The following is an 18,227-nucleotide window of genomic DNA, read 5'->3' as shown; positions in this document are numbered from 1 at the left end:
TACCAGGAATCAAACTCAGGACCTTGCACTTGCCAGTCAGGCTCAGCACCACTGAGCTACATCCCTGGCTCTCTTTTTCTTTTTTTTTTGAATCAACAAAAATTTCAAAAGGCTAGTATTAGTTTCAGCCAGTGTTATAGTCAGAAGAACAAAGTAAGCCAGGCATGGTAGCACATGCTTCTAATCCCAGCACTTGAAAGGGTGAGGCTAGAGGATCACCTCTAGTTTGAGGCCAGCCTAGGCTACACAGGACCAGCCTAAAGTACAAAGTGAGGCCTGTCTCAAAAAAATAAATAAATAAGAGAAGAATCAAGTGGTATATGTGGGAAAGCAGCATGGTCTTTAGGGTTGCCTGTCACCTGCTTTGCATCATGGGACTTTTAGTGTGACCCAGCCAAGGGTCAGCAGGCCAGTGTCCTTCTGTTGCCAGGCAGTTGGAGCAGAACCCAGTGAACTGTACTCTACCCAAGCAGTTATGCTCTTCGGTTGTCAGGAGAGCTGCAGGATGCTCCTTAATTTATCTTTTTTGCCCTTCAAATAAGGAAACTATTGACTCATTTCTAATCTCACCTCTTCTGGACAAAGGTGTTTTGATATCTGTAAGACAAAATGGAATCAACTCCTTTTAATAGAGGACAGCAGACTTCCCTATCATTCAGGGTAACGGCCAAAGAACTTTCTCTTATCAACAAGAACAAGTCACCAGCTATTATGGAAATATTCTCCAAGTTCCAGAAAGCAGCTGAAGAGGCTAACATGGAAAAGAAGAGAAGTAACACTGAAAATCTCCCCCAGCACTTTAGACAGGGAACCCTGACTGTGTTAAAGAAGAAGTGGGAGAACCCAGCACCTGGAGCAGAGCTGCACACAGACCCAGTTGGAAACAGCAGCTCTGAGATTAGGCACAGAGTCGACCACCCTCCTGGCGAAGTGACAAGCAACTCCACTTCTGGAGCTGGAGCTGATCACGAGGGACAGACCCAGCCCAGACCTAGATTTGGATCCCATCCTGATCCAGGTATTCAGCGTTGGTATTCAGCCTTGGTATCAGCCTGAGGATAGTGAAGATCTTAAAGACCACACACCCGAAAGCGAAAACATGGAAAATTGTCTGGGAGATTCCAGACATGAAGTTGAGAAATCTGAAATCAGTGAAAACACAGAAGCTCCAAGGACAATAGAGAAATACAATGTCCCACTGAACAGGCTTAAGATGATGTTTGAGAAAGGTGAACCAACTCAAACCAAGATTCTTGGACCCCAAAGCCGGAATGCAGGTAGACGAAGGATCTCTGAAAACAGCTATCCTCTGGGTGACCTGGAAATAGGCTCAGGCCATTTGCCATTCTCTGCATTCAACTTGGAGAAAAATGGGAGTAGGCGAAATCTGGAACTCCCACACCTCTCAGAAGCCTCCATACAGGATCAAATGGCCAAGTACCAGGCAGCTGTGTCCACACAAAGTAGTTCAATCAGCTATACAAATGAGTTGAAAGTCAGTGGTGGTGAAATCAGAACTCATAAATTGGAACAAAAGGAGAATATGCCCCCAGGTCCTGAGGTCTGTGCCTCCCATCAGGCATCAGAAAAGATTTCTGCAACTGAGAATAGACTGGCAGTCTGTTCCACCCATGCTGAAGATGACTCCTGTAATTCTCAGGTTAACAGCGAGGTGCAGCAACCTGTGTACCCCAAGCTGCTGAGTCCAGATGCCAGAGCCTCCACCCTTTCTGAAAGCTCTCCTACCAAAGCAGTGAAGAAGTTTCAGGCACCTGCAAGAGAAACCTGTGTTGAATGTCGGAAGACAGTCTACCCCATGGAGCGTCTCCTGGCCAACCAACAAGTGTTTCACATCAGCTGCTTCCGTTGCTCCTATTGCAACAACAAACTTAGTCTAGGAACATACACATCTATACATGGGAGAATCTATTGTAAGCCTCATTTCAATCAACTCTTTAAATCTAAAAGCAACTATGATGAAGGCTTTGGGCATAGACCACACAAGGATCTGTGGGCAAGCAAAAATGAAAATGAGGAGACCTTGGAGAAACCAGCCCAAATTCCAAGTGCAGGGGAGATGTCCCAGAGCCCAGGGGTGGAAGATGCACCCATTGCCAAGGTGGGTGTGCTGGCTGCAAGTATGGAAGCCAAGGCCTCCTCTCAGCCAGAAAAGGAAGACAAGCCAGCTGAAACCAAGAAGCTAAAGGCCACCTGGCCTCCCCCAACTAAATTTAGCAGTTCTGGAAGTACCTTGGAGGAAGGAATCAAAGTATCTAAACTCAAATGGCTTCCTGAGGACAAAGTCAGCAAGCCAGAAGCTCCTGAGGATGTAGATCTGGATCTGAAGAAGCTAAGACAATCTTCTTCGCTGAAGGAAAGAAGCTGCCCCTTCACTGTGGCAGCTTCTTTTCGAACCTCTTCTGTCAAGAGCCCCCCAAATTTGTCCCCACCTATCAGGAAAGGTTGGAGCATGTCAGACCAGAATGAGGAGTTTGTAGGAGGGATAGAAGCAGAAAGAAAACAAATGGAAAGTGCCAAGGTTCCTGAGAAGAATGGGAGCATGGACAAAATGACCTGGCAAAATAAGGTGCCTAAAAGAGGAGAGGCAGGGAGAAGAAGTAAGGAAATTCATAGCTTTGAGATGGGGAGTGAGAATCTCGTAGAAAATGGTGCAAACCTAGATGATGATTATAGCAACCTCCTCAAAGAACAGTCTCCAGTAGAACCCAAGTCTCCAAATTTGTCCAGCTTTGCAGATAACACCTTCAGTAAAGAATACACTACTCAGGATCAGAAACCACAGGATATGGGATTCTGGGAGGGAGAAGAAGTCAAAGAGCTGTCTGTAGAAGAACAGATAAAGAGAAATAGGTACTATGATGAGGATGAGGATGAAGAATGACAAACTGCAAGAGTGCTGGGTCTTAAATTCATCTTAGTATTAGTGAGTCACTGCCCTTTATCAAAGTGATGCAAGAAACAGCAATCCTAACATGAACTGTCATTTTTGTGGAAGCAACTTTGGAAATGAATTTCTGCTACCACAAACAAACAAAACCGTAGGCAGTAAACCAGTTCTAAGTGCAAAAGATAACATTACTTAAATCTTCCATTTTATCCATGATGATATAAATAGGTGCTTATAAATAGGGAGATATTCCAACTGATATAATCCAGATTCCACTGTATTCCCAAAAGATATTAAAGTAGATAGATGATTAGTAGTGCATTTTTACATTGTGGAAGTAAGAGAACATACAGAAGGGATTTAAGGGTCTAAACATTATGACTGAATGCACTTTAGTATAAAGGGCACAGTTTGTATATTTTTAAATGAATACCAATTTAATTTTTTAGTATTCAACTGTTAAGAGATCAAGTATTTAGTCTTATAAGATTTTTTAGGTTAATTTTCTTACTATGATTACATAGAGAATTTATTGCTTTGCATACTATTCTTTACATCTTGAACTGAATTACTGAGGTATAATATAGCCACCTTTTCATAGCACCTTTTGAGACAATTGAAGAACCAACCTACAAGCTTTGGTGCTTGGGGAGATCCACTGTCTCCCAAATATGCTATGGTATTTGCCAATGAGTTTAACTACACCCCAAGTGATTGCTTTCTTTTTTGTGGTGTCTGTGCTTCTCACAATTTATTGAAGGTTGCAATATTTTTGTAATGCCTTTGGATCTTTATTCACCATGCTCCATGTTAGAGCATAGTGAGTTCAAAGGAAGAGTAAGGGAAAGAAATGCCTTCACCCACTTAAGCTCAGATCTCCAAACCTTATTTCACTTCTGATAGCCCCTTTTTGAGACACTAATTTTTAAATACTTGTCAGTTCTGAAGTGTATTGATTTTTATGGCAGACTGTATTCCCAGAGGGAAATCAAACCAGCAATAGGCCTTTTTATTGGGATAGTTTTCTTTAGTATTAAGGCTGGGAACATATGAGCTTGAGTACATTTGTTGTACATAATTGATATTCCAAATTGTGTGCAGGGGAGGAAGAGGTGTGTACTGCATTCATAGAGATTTAGCTTTGATATTTTTTAGAGATGTAAAATAATGTTTTCTTACTGTCTTGCTTAGTCTGGGACATTTTTATTCAATAAAGCTTTTAATTTACATTAAAAAAAGAAATGCCTGTTACATTTGATAGAATTTGAAGAATCCAGCTTGAAGGCAGGTTTCTGTGTTCTCTAGAGAGGCAAGAGCAGGGTGCTACACCTTACTTAATTCTGGTCTAATCCTTACTGGTGCCATGAGTAGGTGTGATCATTATAATGCACTTTCATGCACTGAAAGTTTTTTAAATTTAATTTCATTTTAATTTTTTTTGAACTTACAAATCAACTTTTATTCTGAGGAACTGACTATACAGTGTCTAAAGAGAAAGTCATATGGGTAAGCAGCCTACTCTTTCTTCCACCTCACTTGTGTGTATGTGCATAGGAATTCGTGGGAGAGAAGGTCAGTAAATGGATGATGTTATCACGGAGCAGGCTGAGGGGAGCCAGGTCCAGGGACCTGGGAACCATTTGCTTTCGGAATCCCTGGAGCTGGAGGAGGGCTGTCCCCAGCTTCCTGTTTCCCCCCACAGGGGGCACTGCCCCCAAGTGGAGAGGGGGAAGATGAGGTGGGAGGAACTGCAGAAGGATGGGAGGGAGGGCCTCCTTTGCCATCTCCTGTTGGGGTCAGTGAGACCACGATGTATTTCTGGACGCTGTGCTGGGGGGTGCAGTGGAGGCGGTGGAGACCAGCTTGACAATGGGGTGCATGCTGGGGATTGTGGTAGTGACAGGAGAGGTAGTGGTGGAGCCTGAGCCAGGGGCTCAGGTACTGAGGGACAGGACTTGCTGGGTGGATGAGGTGCTGGAGGACGATGACACTACAATAAACTTGGTTGGAGGAGGGGAAGGCTGAGGTGGGGCAGCAGCTTGTGCAGACACCAGTGTCTGGACCGGCAGTGCGATGGAGCCAGGGACCTTTAGCAAGCCGGGGTCCGAGGGCCAGACTGAGGGGCCTGAGAGAGTGTCAGCGTGGGTCGGGGCTGTGTGATGGTCATTGTAGCCCTGCTGACCTACTGTGCCTGCAGAGCAGCCTGGCCCTGGGCCTTGACCACATGGGAGCAGAGGAGGGGCCCAAGGGACCCAAATTCTGCCCGATAGGCATCCTGATTGTCGGGCAGGGGGTGCAGCTTAGCCAGTACAGGTGCACAGTATTTCAGAAGGAGGCTCTGCACATGGTCAGCTCCAATTTGGTCGATGTTGCCCAGCACTGGGTCATCCAGGATGCTTCGGATCCGCTCCCCCTCCTGCTGCAGCCATGGCAGAATCAGAGTTTTAATCACATCATGTCTCAGCTCTGCCAGGCCTACAATGGAGCCATAACAAGTTGTCTAGGGAGTCTTCTCATCCACCCAGCTCTTAGTAAAGGTCTTTGTGATCCGGGACTGGATGTTGTTAGTGGTTGTGCTGAAATGCTTGCAGACCTGGGCCACTAGGCGGGCAGCAAAGTCCCGCAGCACCCAGTGACTGTCTATGTCCATGTCAGGTCACAGGCACAGGTGTCTGCTCACAATGCAGGTCATCACGGCTGGAATCAGCTCATGCACATATTTTTCTAGATACAATGTAGGGTTGTCCATCAGTGCCTTCACCATGCGCATCAGATAGATGAGCAGGGCCAGGTTATTCTGAGCCACATTGACGCAGACCCTCTCGGAGATGAAGGTACTGAACCTCGGCAGCATCTGATAGAGCCCTGGGTCTGTGGCAATGCTCTGCAGAGCTTCCACTCTCTCAGCCTTACAGGACCCCACATAGGCTTCAGTGATCTCCTTGTAGTACAGCTGCTGCTGTACAGAGAGTTCATGGATACTGTGAGGCTTCAGGTGCAAAGAGGCCCCCTCCAGCAATCGTGGTGCCTTCTTCTCTTTCCTTTTGCTGTCAGCTGGGGTGGCCCCTTGACCTTTGCCTTTCAGGGGTCCATCTTTCTCCTGGCCTGGCTTTGCTGACTTCAGGGGTTCTGTGGCCTCGACCTTCTGCTGCTCTTTGGGAGCTGGGGGTGGATTCTCAGGTATAGCTGGCTGGCAGCCTTCCATGCTCAGCCAATGAGCTTTGAGGCAGACATCTAGAGGCATCTGAGGCAGAGGGATATTGATGATGTCACTTAGATCAACCTCCTTCTCCTCATAGAAGTAGAGCTCTCAGCCCCCACCAGATGCAAAACGGAAAGGAATGAATTCCTGAGCATGGAAGCCATAGAGTGGCTCAACATTCTCCAGTTTCAGTGCATAGTCAATATCACTGGTGGTGAGCTTCTGTCGCTTTCCCATGTGCATGAACTTGAGAGCATCCTGTGCAATCTCTTTGATTCGGTAGCTGACCTCATCTGTCAACAGCTGGCAGGTTTCCTCCTGAATCTGAGCAATGACCATTGATTCAGCCACGACCTTCATGGACTTAGAAGGCAACACAGTATTGCTGAGCTTCAGCTTCTTCTCCTCAGCCATGCTGGAGTGCCTCCTCCTCTCCCTGGAAGGATGTGGCCCCAGGGTGGGGTGATGGAGACCCACTGCCAAAGCGCTGCTCATCCGGCGCTCGGCGCCATCTCCAATTTCATTTTAGTTTATCAGTAGTAAAATCCCTGCTGGCATGTCATTTAATTTGCTCCCCATGCTAATGATGATTCTGAAGCTTTTTACAGAAATGATTATATGGTAATATCAAATCTGATAGTGGATTCAAGCTATCATTTATAGTAATGGGATCATAACAAAGCTCCCTGGGGTAACTGTTCTTGTAATACTGTAATATAGCCAGGGGTCTACGGTTCCTCATTTGCTCAGGAGCACAGAGGGAGTGAGGAGAAGAGGGAAGGCATATAGTCTTTATGGCCCAGAGGCATACTGCAGAACAAGGGGTGAAAGTTATGGAAAGATACATTTAGGCTCAATAATTAGGAAGAGCATTCTTACAGTGCTGGTTAAACTTACTACTGAAATAGATTGTGTGGTAAGGTATGAGCTCCCCATCAATGAGTGACTTACTCAAATACCCAGAGCAAGTAAGCATTAAAATGCATACCCAAGGGACCCAACTGTAGAGTCCTCTTTTTAATACCCAAGGGATGATGTTTGCCATACCCAACACCACAGACTGCTGAGCCTCTGCTGGACCTGAGCTGAAGGAAACATACAGATTTCCTGACTGTATCTTAGTTTCATCAACATGGACAAAGAGCAGGCCAGGAGGTCATGATGTCAGGCATTTCTTTTTATTAGGTCTCAGAAGACTCCTGCTGGAAAACTTAGTCCTGGGAACTTTCATCTACAACCTCCTTGGAGAATGCGGTGAGAAAAATGCAATACATAGGTACGTATATGTATGTATCTTCTTTTTGGTGTATCTTGGAGGGGGCTCCGCAGGGGCTCAGAAGCGATTCTGGAGGGCAGACTGAATATTTTTCAGGAGGCCCCACTTAGCTCGGTTCTTCCCATGCCCATCTGGTGTCACCACCTGCAATGAGAAACAAAAAGCTGTGCTACTAGCCACAAAGGAGCTGGGGCTCCCAGGAGCCCAGTGCGCTCCTGCTAGAACAGAACTGTACACATCATCTCCTTAACTCCTTACAGCATCCACAGGAGGCCACTGCTCTCAACCCTGCTTGAGAGAGGAAGAAACCTCAGCACCGAGGCGGTCACAGCTTTGACAAAGACCCGAAGCTGGTATGTGGAGGGGTTGTGATGCCATGGACCAGGTCCTGCTTCCCTTAAGGCAGCTCAGCACTTGCTCAGTATGTGAGTGCTGAGGACTGGCAGGCTGGACCCAGGTGGGTGTCACCACAGAGTACCCCCTGGATCTTCCTCCATCCTCTGGCACTTGTTTCTTTCATAGCTCTTGTCAGTTGTAAGTTTCAGGTGCTAAGTTTGACTTTCTTTCCAGACTGAGAATACCTTGAAGGGGGTGGGAGGATGATTGTCTCTCATCTATATAGTTCCAATACTACTAGTTATGGTAAAGAGAATGTTCTTAGAAGAGTAGACAAAAGATGAATAGGCTATAAATTATAAGTCAAATGTTTCCCTTTGGTACAGGCAGGAATCAATGGATGCTCAGTAGTACGCAGGAAAGGCAAATTGCACTGGGCATGAGGGCCAGGCAGGATCCAATTAGAAATCTCACCAACTCCACTGAGATGTGGGGCTCCATGTCTAACCTGGAAGGTGGTGCATTTTTCCATGTCTCTGGTCTGGCAGCATTCTCATTCTTTCCAAGTACACATTTGCTACAGAGGCATTTATGGAGTGAAGTTGGAACTCAGGAATGGAGGAGTTCTGAGGGCCAGTGGGCTCTGTCCAGAGGAATGGGGACTTGCAGGGCAGATAGGAGAAGATGGAGTTGGGACGGTGAAGAGGAATGTTTCCATGAAGCACAAAGTCTCTATGTATAAAATTTTTAACCTTTTATTTTTATATACAAAGGGAAAGGACAAAAATATAGATACTCACTAGCATTATGCGGTCTACTTTTATAAAATTAGTTTTGGTTTCAGAGAAAACAAAGCTGCATGCAAGGTAAAGGTCATATTATATAGTTGACAGATTGCCTAGTTCCTAGGTAAAAATGGAGATAATGCATAGCTGTAACCCTGACAGGAAACATAAACAACATATATACACCGAGCTACCAGGGGGCAATGAACAAAGGGTAATAATGGTATGAGGGCCTAAGAACTGAATTACAGAGAATAGAGAATTTGAGTACCTCAAACTATAGCCAGGACTTTGAAAGAAAAAGACCATGTGTGACATGTGAATGAGCCAGGGAGGTTGAGGTGTGTGTACAAACAAGGTCATCAGATAAACAGAGGACAGAAGAAGCAAAAAAGACAGAACTTGATAGTAAAGAAATGGACATGATAGCTGATATCCATTCCCTTGCCTCAGGTGCCCCAAGTTTCCCAGGCTCAGATTGCTTTCCAAATGAATTCTACCAAACTTCTAAGATAGAGCTGCTCCAGAAAATGGAGATGAGAAAAAGCATTCCATATTCTTTTATTAAACTAGTGAAATATTGGTTTCAGAAGTAGGTAAAAGCAATATAAGCAAAACATTATAAGCCCAGTTCACTTATGATCATAAACATAATAATTTAAAATAAAAAATGAACTAGCTGAAATAGTTATTAGAGACAGTATTAAAAAATAACACATGGACAATCACATAGGGTTTATTTCATGAATTCAAGTAGAGTGTAGTATCAGAAAATCATTGTGGGCTGGGGATATAGCTCAGTGGTAGAATATATGCTTAGCATGTATAAAGCCCTGGGTTTAATCCCTAGCACTCCCAAATCAGTTATTGTAATTAACTTTATTAATAATAGCCTAAAGGAGAAAAATCATATGATTATCTCAGATAATGCAAAAAAGTTAATAAGGTTTATTATTTATGCATAAGCTCTCAGAAACCTAGAAGTAGAAGGAAATTTCCTTAATGTAATAAGTAGTATACACAACAAAAACTAAATAGAAAATAACTCAGTAGAGAAACTTAAAGATCAGGAATATGACAAGAATATCCACTATCACTGTTACCATTTTATGTATAACTGAAGGTCCCACCCAAAGCAATTAGGGAAGAAAAACATAAGTTCAAGGACTATAAGGAGGGCAGGGGGATGTAGCTCAGTGGCACTGCACCGGCCTGACAAACGCAAGGTCCTGAGTTTGCTCCCTGGTACAAAAAAGAAAAAAAGATTGTATGGAAAGATATAAAACAATAATTTAAAGTGGTATATGTCTGGAAAAACAAGCATAGTCAACAGATTGACTCTCAGAATAATAAGAGAGGTTTTGTTCTGTCCCATGTAGTATTTTTTATTATTTATTTTTATGAAAAATAAAACAAATTTTCATAACAAAATAATGAGAATAATAATAGTTAATACACAGGGTATCATCATTTTCAAAGTAGTTAGAATTAAGATGAATCTACAAACAACAAATCTTTATTCTAAACAAGGAATCCATTAGAAAATAATAATAAAATACAAAACAACATTCTTAAAATCAATAAAGTCTGCAAACTATTTATTTTTATTGGATATATGAAGGTGTGCCAAATGATGTTTTGATACACATATATGAAGTGAAATGACTACTACAATAAAAAAGATTGGTGTATCATCATCCCACATAATTACTGTGTGTGTGTGTGTAAAGAGCACTTAAAATCTTGGCAAATTTTTAGTATACAATACTATGTGCTCATGCTGTTTATTAGATCTCTAAAGTATAATACTTTAACCAAGAAGGCATGGTAACTCTATAGAAAAACTTAAAAACCCTGGTAAAAAAAAGGATAAAATACTTTTAATAAATGCTCAAACATATTTCAAATACATCAATTATCTCTTAATTAAAGACTCAATGACTTCCTCAAATTCTGTCTGCATTTTAAAGAAAATTAAATTTACTTACTCCAAAAGTTATATGGAGCAATAAATCTGCATGATTATCTACACAGAACCTAAGATAGAAAAAGGGCTAATGTAGATACTTACCTTAGCAGTTCTTCAAGACAAAGCACAAAGCTAGGATTGCAACAGCAAAACTAGTGTGGTAGTGACAAAGGGACAGACACTGTTATGGCTTATGTTTAGATGTCCCCCTAAAGCCTCATGTGATCATGAGCAGTGATTTTTCAGAGGTGGCTGGATCTAGAGTGTGTGATGCCAGGATTGATTCATGGTGCAGTGCTAGACTCAAGGGCACTAGGATTAAGGGTGTGAGTGCTACCTGCCCTAAGTAGTCTGGATAAGATAAAAGGGGCAGAAAGATGCTATTAAGGTCCCTTGTTGCTTTGTTACCATTTGTATGCCATGAACTGTTTGCCCCTCTGCCATGTGCTACCTGACCTTGGAGCCAACCAATTATGGACTGAAACCTCTACAAACTGTGAACTAAATAAACCTTTCCTCCTTTAACTTTGGGTATTGGGTATTTTTGTCTCAGTGACAACAGAAAAGTAACTAAGACAGACACACAGACCAATGGGACACCAACACACAGATCACTGCATAGACCAGCGGTGTACCCATAAATACATAGAAACTTAGGATAAGATTAAAGCAGCACCTTTGTTATATACTAATAAAGAAAAGATATTGCTTGGTAGATGGCATTGGGAAAACTGGCTCACCTGATGGCAAAATAGGTACATCTCTATGTGATATTCAAAGGTAGAATCTAAATTTGAAAGGTGAAACTAAATTTTTATAAAAGATTAGATGGAAGATTATCTTTGTGATCTAAGTTGAAGAAATAACTTTTAAAACAAAGCTTTAGGAAGTCAAAACATAGAGAAAAATAATTGATGACTTTGATTGGATCAAAATTGAAGATCTCCACTATTTCATGAAGTACTGTACACTATGAACAGAGATAATAAATGTCAGAAGGGGAGAAGATATTAGCAATGTATAAAACCATTATCTAGAATATATAAGGACATGCTGAAAATTACTTAGGAAGAGAAAAATACAGTAGAATAACAGACAAATGATGTTAACAGGAAATTCTTAAAACTTATGAGTATATGAAATGAAATTTAAAACAATAAAAATATATCAGTTCATAACTATTAGGTTAGCAAGATAGAAAGATAGATTTCACTGAATATAGGTGAATGTTAGAAGATAAGGGCCATCATTTATTCCTTATGGAAGTATTCACAGATGTGATCAAATTCAGTGTACACCTTCTCTATGACCTGGCAGTTTCACTCCTGGTGTATATCTGATATGGGCTGAATTGTGTCCCTCCAAAGTTTGTATGTTGAAATCCTAAGCCCCAGGAGCTCAGAATGTAAATCTATATTAGGAGATAGAGCCTTTAAAGAGGTGATAACATTAAAACAAGGCCATGAGGGTGAGCTCTAATCCAACCTGACTGGTGTAAGAAGAGGAAATTCAGTCCCTGAGATCCCAGGGATGTGTGTGCATGAGGACACATAAGAGGTGGTGTCTGTAAGCCAAGGGGTGACACCTTGGGAGAAATAAACCCTGCTGGCACAGAGATCTTGGACTTCCAACTCCATAGATGTGAGGAAATAAATTTCTATTGTTTTTGTGGACCACTCTGTAACATGTTGTTATGGCAGCCCTAGCAGACTTTACAATAACCCAGAGAAACTTTCACACCCCCATTCCATCAACAAGGTGCCATAGTTAAGGCTGCTCACAACAGCGTTATTGGAGGTCACCTGGGTGCCCATGAAGGGACAAAAATGCCCATAATAGCTTGGGTAGATTATAAGAATACACAATTTAGTGAAAAAATGGGCAAGAAGCAAAGGAAACTATGTAAGGCAACACTGTTTGTGTAAACTAATAACATTGAAAACAATATACATTATTTAAGAACACATTAAAACAAAAGGATACACATGAAATATATTAGAAGGGACGTCAAAAAGGGAATATATAAACAAGAACAGGACCTTACACAGATTGGGGTTGATAATGGACATAAACTGAGGTGTATCATTAATTAAATCCTCTGGTTGTGAGGTTAAAAAAGCCGGGTCCAGCCCGCTGCAGACAGGCAGGTTTGCTTACGCCCTACCGAGGTCCCAAGTCATGCTGAACACGCCGAATCAGCCCGGTGCAGACAGGCAGGCCTGTGTATGCCCTACCGAGGTCCCGAGTCACGTGGAAGACACCAAATCAGCCTGCTGCAGACAGGCAGATTGGCCCACGCCCGACTGAGGTTCTGAGTCGAACTGAACATGCCGAATCAGCCCACGCTCTGGCAACAATCCACTGGACCCCCCACTCCCCTGTACAGCCAACTGGTTCCACACTACAAAGACTCAGAGGACACTGGACAACCAGACCATGGTACTGAGTCCCGCTGCTCCCGGCCCAGAGGTAGGGGCTTCTGAGCCGTCATCCCACTGCTCCTGGTCCAGAGGAAGGGGCTTCCCAGTCACCATTCCTCCCTCTGCTCCCAGCCCAGAGGAAAGGGCTTTTGGGCCACCTACTGTCCTGCTGCTCCTGGCCCAGAGGAAGGGGCTTCCAGGCCACCATCCCTCCCACCGCTCCGGGCCCAGAGGTAGGGGCTTCTGAGGCACCATCCCACTGCTTCTGGTCCAGAGGAAGGGGCTTCCAGGCCACTATCCCTCCCGCTGCTCCCAGCCCACAGGAAAGGGCTTTTGGGTCACCATCCCCAGCTCTGCTCCCCGCCCCTGGCCCACCTCTCCCAGCTCAGAGGAGGTAATTCGTGCAGATGCTAACATCCCCCTGCCCCAATTGAAATGAGAAAACATGGAAATAAGTCTCCAAACCAGACTTCCAGATCACCTACAGCAACCCCAAAGGGAAATGAGATGGAGCACTCTGATACTCAACAACCTGGACCCACTGAACTGGCAGCAAAAGGGGATCTGGAAAAAATGAAATCAGAAATAATTTCTCAGATAACAGAAGAAATTGCGCCCCTAATGCAAGACATGATTAATAAATCTAGAGAGGAGCTGAGGAACATGATGGAATCCCAACATAAGAAACAAATGGAATCCATAAAACAGATGCAAATAGATTTCCAGGACATGAAAAACTCCCTTGAAAGTCTACACAGCAGACTGAGCCAATGTGAGGACAGAATTTCAGATATAGAAGATAAGATTGCAATTAGTGACCAGGAAAAGAAAAATTGCTTCAAAATTATAAGGGGACATGAGAAATCAATCCAGCAGCTCCTAGATGATGGAAAGAAGAATAACATAAGACTGATTGGGCTCAATGAAGAAACAGGAGAGAGTGCAGATGACATAAAAAAATCTCTTCACAGAAATAATGGCAGAAATCTTCCCAAGCAGGGGAAAAGAGCTTGACATACAGATAAGTGAGGCATATAGGACTCCAAATAGCCTTGATCAAAAAAAATCTTCACATAGGCATATAATTGTTAAGATTCCAGACACACAACAGAAGAACAAAGTTCTCCAAGCAGTCAGAGAAAAGAAACAAATCACATACAAAGGAAAGCCCATCAGAATCACAGCAGACTTCTCAACACAAACCATCAAGGCAAGAAGAGCTTGGAGTGACATATTCCAAGCCCTAAAAGAAAACAGCCTCCAACTCAGATTGATGTACCTGCAAAACTATCTTTCAAAATGGATGGAGAAATAAGATACTTTCATGACAAAGAGCACCTTAGGAACTTCGTGAATACCAAACCAGCACTCCAAAGAATTTTACACAATAGCCTAGGAACAGACATTGAGGATCACAACCCCAGGAAGCAAAGCAGAATGAACCCATCTGGCATGACAAAAAATTAAATGGAAAGGGGGAGAACCCAACAAAAAGAAAAAGTCATGGCAATGACAAGTCAATACGTTTCAGTTATAATCATCAATGTTAATGGTCTCAATTCACCAATCAAAAGAAATAGACTGGCAGAATGGGTCAAGAAGCAAACTCCAACAATATGCTGCATATAAGAAGCACACTTAATTCAAAAGGAATCTCATAGACTGAAAGTGAAAGGGTGGAAAACAATACTGCATGCGACAGGAACCCGAAAAAAAGCAGGAGTAGCTCTCCTCTTTGCAGATCAAGTACATTTCAAACCAACACTGATTAAGAGAGACAAAGTAGGACACTACATCCTTGTAAAGGGAAGAATCCAAGAGGAAGAGATGACAATCATAAATATCTATGCACCAAACACCAGTGTGCCCAACTATATAAAACAAATACTAACGGGCATGAAAAGCCATATATGCACTAATACAATTGTAGTGGGGGACCTCAACACCCCACTGTCACGAATAGATAGATCAACTAGACTAAAAATAAGTAATGAAATACTAGAACTCAATCGAACTCTTGAACAAATGAACTTAACAGATGTTTACAGAGTCTTCCACCCCACAAAATCACAATACACATTCTTCTCAGCTGCACATGGGTCATTCTCCAAAAGAGACCACATACTCACACATGGAACATGTTTAAGTGCAAAGGAATTGAAGTTATCCCCTGTATATTATCAGACCATAGTGTGATGAAATTGGAGATCCAGAGCAAAAGAAACTCAAAAAATTTCATAAACACGTGGAAATTGAACAACACACTTCTGAATAACCAATGGGTCACAGAGGAAATTAAAGAAGAAATCAGACAGTTCCTTCAACTAAATGACAATGACAATACAACATATCAGAATCTATGGGACACAATGAAAGCAGTCTTACAAGGGAAATTCATAGCAGTGAATACACATACTAGGAAAACAGAACGAGCCCAATTAAACAACCTGATGCTGAACCTCAAGCTTGTAGAAAAAGAAGAGCAGGACAACCCCAAAGCTCATACAAGGGAGGAAATTATAAAGATCAGAGGAGAAATCAATGCAATGGAGACTAAGAGAATGATACAAAAAAATCAATGAAGCCAAGAGTTGGTTCTTTGAAAGAATCAACAAAATTGACAAACCCTTAGCCAACCTTATCAGCAAAAGGAAAGAAAAAGCCCAAATCCATTCAATTAGGAATGAAAAGGGTGAAATTACAAGAGACCCAGCAGAAATCCAGAGGATCATCAATACCTACTTCCAGAACCAAATGCCAATAAGATAGACAACACAGAAAAAATGGACAGAATTTCTAGATACATATGAATTACCAAAGTTGAATGAAGAAGACCTAAAAATTCTGAACAATCCAATATCAACCAATGAAATTGAAAATGTAATTAAAAACTTATCAACTAAGAAAAGCCCAGGCCCTGATGGCTTCACTGCTGAATTCTTCAAGACATTTAGATAGGAACTGCTGCCCCTACTGTTTAAACTCTTCAATGAAATTGAAAGAGAAGCAATACTCCCAAATTCATTCCTGGAAGCAAGCATCACCTTGATCCCCAAGCAGAGAAAGACTCAACCAAAAAGGAGAACTATAGGCCAATCTCACTAATGAACATAGATGCAAAAATCCTTAATAAGATAATGGCAAACAGAATGCAGAAGATCATCAAGCAGATCATATGCCCTGATCAAGTGGGATTCATCCCAGGGATGCAGGGATGGTTCAATATACGAAAATCAATCAATGTAATACACTATATCAATAAAGCCAAGGACAAAAAGCATATGATTATCTCCATAGATGCAGAAAAAGCATTTGACAAAATCCAACATGCATTTATGATAAAAACCCTACAAAAAATTGGATTAGATGGTCTCTACCTCAAACTGATAAAAGCCATTTATGAAAAACCAACAGTCAGTATCATGCTAAATGGTCAAAAACTGAAATCCTTCACACTAAAATCAGGAACAAGACAAGGATGTCCACTATCACCACTCTTGTTCAATATAGTTCTGGAAACATTAGTCATGGCAATTAGACAAGAGAAAGAAATAAAAGGAATAAAGATAGGTAATGAAGAAGTCAAATTCTCATTATTTGCAAATGACATGATACTCTATATAGAAGTCCCCAAGAACACTACCAAAAGTCTTCTAGACTTAATAACCAAATTCAGTCAAGTAGCTGGTTACAAGATCACCACACAAAAATCAATAGCTTTCCTCTACACCAATGACAGACTCACTGAGAGAGAAATAGGGCAAATAATTCTTTTCACAATAGCATCCAAAAAACAGAAATACCTAGGAATCAACCTAACAAGAGAAATCAAAGACCTCTTCTCTGAAAACTATGGCACTCTGAAAAGAGAGATTGAAGATGATATCAGAAAATGGACAGACATCCCCTGCTCCTGGGTAAGAAGGTTTAATGTAGTGAAAATGGTCATACTTCCAAAACTGCTATATAGATTTAATGCAATTCCAATTGAGATTCCAGCAACATACTTCATGGAGCTTGAGAAAACAATCCAAAAATTCATTTGGAGCAAGAAGAGACCCAGAATAGCAAAAGCAATTCTAGGTAACAGAGACATGGCAGGGGGTATCACACTCCCCAACCTCCAACTATACTACAAAGCTACTGTGATAAAAACAGCATGGTACTGGCAAAGAAACAGACCTGAGGACCAGTAGAACAGATTAGAAGATACAGAAACAACACCAGGCACAGTCAACCATCTCATCTTCGATAAAGGATCCAAACACCCTCACTGGAGGAAAGATAGTCTCTTTAATAAATGGTGCTGGAAAAATTGGGCTTCAACTTGCCAAAGATTAAAACTAGATTTATATCTCTCACCCTGCACTAAACTAAAATCAAAATGGATTAAAGATCTAAATATTAAAATAGTAACTCTGAACCTGTTGGAATAGAGGTTAGGTAGAACCCTTGAAGACATTGGTGTAGGAAAAGATTTTATGAACAAAACCTCAGTTGCCCGTGAACTAGCACAAACAATCAACAAGTGGGATCTCTTCTTATTAAAAGGCTTCTGCACAGCAAGAGAAACCACCAGAAGTGTGAAGAGACAACCCACAATGTGGGGAAATATCTTCACCTGCTCTTCTTCAGACAAAGTTCTACTATCTTGAATCTATAAAGAACTTAAAAAGATCAGACCTCCCAAATTTAAAGACCCAATCCAAAAATGGGCATCTGAAATGAACAGACATTTCTCTGACAAGGAAGTAGAAATAGCAAATAAATACACGAAAAAATGTTCAACATCACTGGTCATTTGAGAGATGCAAATGAAAACAATGCTGAGATTCCACTTCACTCCAGAAAGAATGGCTGTTATCATGAAATCAACCAATAACAAATGCTGGCGGGGCTGTGGGGAAAGAGGAACCCTGCTCCACTGCTGGTGGGAGTGTAGACTGGTGCAACCACTGTGGAAATCAGTATGGAGATACCTTAAAGAACTAGGACTGGAAGTCCCATTTGACCCCGTTATTCCAGTGCTGGGGATCTTCCCCAAAGAATTAAAAGAATCATACCACAGTGATATATGTGCACCCGAGTTCATAATGGCACAGTTTGTAATAGCTAAAACTTGGAAACAGCCCAAATGCCCATCAACTGGAGACTGGATAAAGAAAATGTGTGTTTTAAAAAAAATAAAATGGAGTACTACTGAGCCATAAAAAATGAGAAATTAGAGACATTTATAGCTAAGTGGATGCACATTGAGGCAATACTCTGAAGTGAAATACATAGGACACACATGTATAAATACCGAATAGTTTCTCTGGTGTGAGAAACTGA

At 41.9% G+C, this 18,227-nt stretch overlaps 2 protein-coding genes and 1 pseudogene across 3 annotated transcripts in view; 1 reads left to right on the top strand and 2 right to left on the bottom strand.

Annotated features, from left to right (window-relative positions):
* Positions 1–609: 609 nt before the first annotated feature.
* Positions 610–3,053, top strand: LOC101722227 (LIM domain and actin-binding protein 1-like). Of its 2 annotated transcripts, none has more exons than XM_087185965.1 (2): positions 610–774; positions 1,058–3,053. In XM_087185965.1, the coding sequence occupies exons 1-2, from the start codon at positions 610–612 to the stop codon at positions 2,900–2,902; spliced, it is 2,010 nt and encodes a 669-aa protein (XP_087042091.1). In that variant the 3' UTR covers positions 2,903–3,053. The 2 variants fall into 2 exon arrangements, with proteins under 2 accessions (XP_087042091.1, XP_087042090.1); XM_087185964.1 differs by having other exon boundaries at positions 610–1,031; positions 1,063–3,045.
* A 1,448-nt stretch (positions 3,054–4,501) lies between these two features.
* Positions 4,502–6,589, bottom strand: LOC101721868 (transcription initiation factor TFIID subunit 6 pseudogene; annotated as a pseudogene).
* Positions 6,590–7,266: 677 nt separating this feature from the next.
* The window catches only part of Trim42 (tripartite motif containing 42), a 31,096-nt gene continuing 20,135 nt past the window's right edge, over positions 7,267–18,227 (bottom strand). Inside the window, exon 5 of the mRNA XM_004834346.3 lies at positions 7,267–7,530. Coding sequence (XP_004834403.2) covers positions 7,444–7,530 — 87 coding nt within the window. The 3' untranslated portion in view covers positions 7,267–7,443. The remainder of the gene's footprint in view (positions 7,531–18,227) is intronic.

The sequence above is a fragment of the Heterocephalus glaber genome, unplaced genomic scaffold, assembly GCF_053883595.1.
Source record: "Heterocephalus glaber isolate CG9 unplaced genomic scaffold, H.glaber_assembly_v1.0 deba00001504, whole genome shotgun sequence".
In the NCBI taxonomy this organism is placed as follows: Eukaryota; Metazoa; Chordata; class Mammalia; order Rodentia; family Bathyergidae; genus Heterocephalus; species Heterocephalus glaber.
This window is presented reverse-complemented; position numbering and strand designations above follow the sequence as displayed.